Source organism: Anopheles bellator, chromosome 1 (assembly GCF_943735745.2).
Source record: "Anopheles bellator chromosome 1, idAnoBellAS_SP24_06.2, whole genome shotgun sequence".
Classification (NCBI taxonomy): domain Eukaryota; kingdom Metazoa; phylum Arthropoda; class Insecta; order Diptera; family Culicidae; genus Anopheles; species Anopheles bellator.
The window spans coordinates 5,542,947-5,547,027 of NC_071285.1; the positions used below are offsets into that span (position 1 = coordinate 5,542,947).

The following is a 4,081-nucleotide window of genomic DNA, read 5'->3' on the forward strand; positions in this document are numbered from 1 at the left end:
GTCGGACTGAGCGGATTGTCCGTGAGCGGGCAGCGTGCGTCCGGCGTACAGGTCACTCCCGGGTTGGCGCCCGTGCATGCTACGGTTGGATCGCAGCAAGCCACATTCGGGAACTCGCAGCGACGGTTCTGCGTGCTAAAGTGTTGCCCCACCGGGCACGATACGAGGCACCGGCTGCCCAGATCGCACTTGTAGAACTGGCCACAGTTCGACTCGTGCGCAAACACGGTCGGATTGTTCGGGTCTTCGTTGATCGGGCACCGGGCGTCGATGACACAGTTGGGGCAGAGTCCCGGCACGCAAGGACCCGGTGGCGCAGGCGTTACCGGTGCCGGCGTAGGCGTTACCGGTGCTGGTGTCGTAATCGGCGGATCGGACGGTGACGGTGGGCACGTCACGCCCGGTATGCAGGGATCGTCCGGAATGCACGGGACGGTCGGATCACAGCAGGCTCGCCCCGGCCAGTCGCAGGCCAGTTCGTGGACGTTAAAGTGCAGGTTGGCGGGACAGTCGTACTCGCAGGCTTTCCCGTTGGCGCACTTGTAGAACTTGGCACAGTTCGGGTGCGCCAGCAGGAGCGCCCCGCCCGACGGGTTCCAGTTCAGGCATCGGCTGTCGTCGATGCAGTTGTAGCTGGGGCAGGTTACGCCCGGCACACACGGATCGGTCTGGCCCTGCACGAGGTGCAAGGCGGCGGTGAGCACCGCCAGGTAACGTATCATCGGAGGCGAACGATGCGCTGCGCTTCTCGAGAGAGAGGGACCACCGAGACCTGAGTTCGACCTGCCTGGGCTGACTTAGATCGTCCAGATTGGGTCCCAGAAGTTTTATACTATCCGCCGGCGCGCTCTGCCGGGACCTGGCTAAGATTCTTTTTATGTTTCCCCACCGCAGGGCATGCGCCGAGTTCCACGGCTGACAACCCGACCAAAGTACCCGCTGACGTAGGTAGGACCGCTCTGGACCAGGAAGTACGACGAGCTTAAGGGAAGGAAGCGCATTACCGTGTAAGCGCCACCGTTGGGCGGTGCCGTAGAACAATAATGGCCCTGGAGAAGGTTCTGGCGGTGGCGTCGGCGGCCATGGCCACCAACTTCCGCTGCACTCAGGTCCCCTCGGAGATGGCGCTCGGGTGGCGGAACGTCTTATCTTAATTATTATCACATGTACGCGTGCAAAGTTCTTGTTCATGTTCACGTCCCATCGCCGGACAAGGTTCGTCCCTTATCGGGGCCTCCATCGAGCGACCGGAGTGATGACTGGAGTTTGCCAAATGTTCGTGCACCGAAGGGGCCACCCATTGAAGGAAATTGGATGCGATGACATCAATCGATGCAACCGTGGCGTAGTCATTGCCACACCCGAAGCAATGTGGTTCTGGATCATCAGAATTCCTATCCCGCCAGCTGGGCAAATGACCGCAAGGGAACACTTGATCGAACTCCACTAGCTTTTGCTACGAGAGAGGTCGGCTCTCTGCAACCCATAAATGATCCCCCCCCAGGGACTGTTCCGGAACCGGTGTATGCTAAAAAGATCACGTAGTCGTAGATCCGCCTTTCGATTCCATGCCGACCCCCGATGTAACGTTCTTTTATCACACAAAACAGCCGTCCGCGCGATATCGACCTGCGCCAGGAGATGATGGCCACCGCGCAACCCCTAATTGGTGTCCGATGTTCGGCATTGGCTTCGCGACGTTTCGAGGTTCGAGACCCATTAATTTGAATCCCGATACGATCTGCGGACCGGTGGACCCCCGGGAGTGGACCGGCCGAGTTGGGGCGGACTATAAAATGGTGCTGGCGGGTGGTGGGCAGAATCAGTGTCCTAGGCACGGTTGAGTGTGGACAAAAATGTGGCACAGTTTGTTGATTCTACCGTTCGTGGCGCTGGCGGTGGTGGCTGGGGCCTCCATCAGCATCGATCCACGCTGCACCCGCTACACCCAGGGGATGACGGCGCAGCTCTACGCTCACCTGCAGGACTGCCGGAAGTTCGTCATGTGCGACGCCGGCGGCAACGGGCGGGTCATGACGTGTCCGCCGGGTCTCTACTTCAACAACGACGAGCATGCGTGCTCGTTCGAAACGGCCGGCTGTACGCACGGTGAGCTCGACGAGAGGTCCGACCCGGTTCCGGCCCCGCAGATGCCCAGCGTTCCGTACGCACCGCCAAAACCGGTGCCAGTACCATTGCCGGTTCCACTGCCAGCCCCCGTGGTGATTCCCTCCATTCCGATCATCGTTCCGCCCGTTGTGCCTCCGAAACCGGGGGTCAGCGAGTCACTCCAGCACCTGCAGAGGGTACGTTCGATGGCCGTTCCGTAGTTCGTGTGGCAGATTGAGCAACTTTTCCGTTTGCAGCAATGCTGGGGTCAACCGTCGGGAGGCGTGTTCTCGGTGATGGAGGACTGCGGTCTGTACGTGGTGTGCCTTGGCAGCAACAACGCCATCGTTTCACGCTGCCCCAAGGGTCTGCTGTTCGATTCGAAGCGGCTGAGCTGTGAGTTCTCCGAGAGCGCCATCTGCTCGACGCCTCGCGCGGACGAGATCGAGGACGCTTTGCCGGACGTTGTCGAGGAAGTGCCCCAACCGCCGGTCGTCATTCCCGAGGCCGTGGAGCCGCAGAAACCGGTAGCACCGGAGGCGCCCGAGTACGCTTTACGCATCCTGGACAACTATCCGCCGTGCTTGGCCCGCGGTGACCTCTCGACGACCGCGGAGCTGCCGCACGCGGCCGACTGCTCGCTGTATCTGGTGTGCGTGGGGCGTGTCGCCATCGAGAAGCGATGCCCGGGGGGCCAGCACTGGAACGCGGACCGTGGCTGGTGCGACTTTGCGGCCCAGGCCGGTTGCAAGCTGTAAGTGGCGAAATAAACCATAGGCAGGCTGTTCATCATCAAAAGGCATCCGGTTCCGATTCCGGTGTGATATCTTCATCCAGCGTCCAGAACACACGGGGACTACACGACTGCGGTCACAGAATGTATATTACGTATTTACGTTCTAGGGGGGTTACGTCTAGGTGCTACTAGCTTAGGGAATCGGGGTTCGGAGCTTGTTTATTCGTGCCAAAAACGAAACTACGGGTCCGTCTACGGTGTGCTACACCTCGCCAGACTGGGCTCGTCGCAACGGCCGACGCTGCCACTGTACTCGAGCCCGACCGGGCAACTCAGGACGCAAGCCTGCCCCGCCAGACACTCGTAGAACTGGCTGCAGTGGTGCTCGTGGCCGAAGCTGAGGGTGGCGTTCGCGTGGCCAGTATGCTCCGGGGCACAGCGGGCCGACCTGTGGCAGGCGTTGCCGTTGGAGCGGCACGGTAGGCATGGGCAGGTGGGACAGTTCGGATCGTTCGGTGGGATCGTCGGATCGCAGCCGGCCAGGAACGGCCACTCGCAGCGACTGTGCGCGATGCTCCAGTGTAGCCCGTCCGGGCACTCCTTCAGGCAGGCGCTGCCCTGGCTACACTTGTAGAACAGATCGCAGCTGTCCGGGTGCGGCAGGAACCACTCGGCGGATCCGGGCGGGCAGGCCGGGTTCGGGTGGCAGACCGATGGGCCGGGTTCGTCGTCGATGGGCGGATACGCACAGCCGGCCTGGTCTGGCCAGTCACATACCCGCTCGCGGTAGTTGAAGTGTAGCCCGGGCGGACACTTCATCTCGCAGATACTGCCAAAGTTACACTTGTAGTACAGACCACAGTCCTCGTGCGGGAAGAAAGTTGGCTCACAATGCTCGCACACAGGGCACCGTGGGTCCCGTACGCAGTTCGACGGAGGGCATGTCGGACAGTCCAGATCTGGGGTAGTACCCGGGGATGGCGTTGTAACTGGCGTTGGGGTAGTAACCGGCGTTGTGGTAGTCACTGGCGTTGGGGTAGTAACTGGCGTTGTGGTAGTAACTGGCGTTGTGGTGGTCACTGGTTCTGGCGTAGTAACCGGCGTTGTGGTGGTCACTGGTTCTGGCGTAGTAACCGCCGTTGTGGTAGTCACTGGTTCTGGCGTAGTAACCGCCGTTGTGGTAGTCACTGGCTCTGGCGTAGTAACTGGCGTTGTGGTAGTCACTGGCTCTGGCGT

At 61.0% G+C, this 4,081-nt stretch overlaps 2 protein-coding genes across 2 annotated transcripts in view; one reads left to right on the top strand and one right to left on the bottom strand.

Annotated features, from left to right (window-relative positions):
• Nucleotides 1-722, bottom strand: part of LOC131209250 (mucin-2-like) — a 2,976-nt gene extending 2,254 nt beyond the window's left edge. Inside the window, exon 1 of the mRNA XM_058202310.1 lies at nt 13-722. Within this exon, the coding sequence (XP_058058293.1) occupies nt 13-722 (710 nt within the window). The remainder of the gene's footprint in view (nt 1-12) is intronic.
• Nucleotides 723-1,856: 1,134 nt separating this feature from the next.
• LOC131209536 (probable chitinase 10) overlaps nt 1,857-4,081 on the top strand; it is a 7,084-nt gene continuing 4,859 nt past the window's right edge. Inside the window, exons 1-2 of the mRNA XM_058202664.1 lie at nt 1,857-2,306; nt 2,367-2,863. Of these exons, the coding sequence (XP_058058647.1) occupies nt 1,857-2,306; nt 2,367-2,863 (947 nt within the window). The remainder of the gene's footprint in view (nt 2,307-2,366; nt 2,864-4,081) is intronic.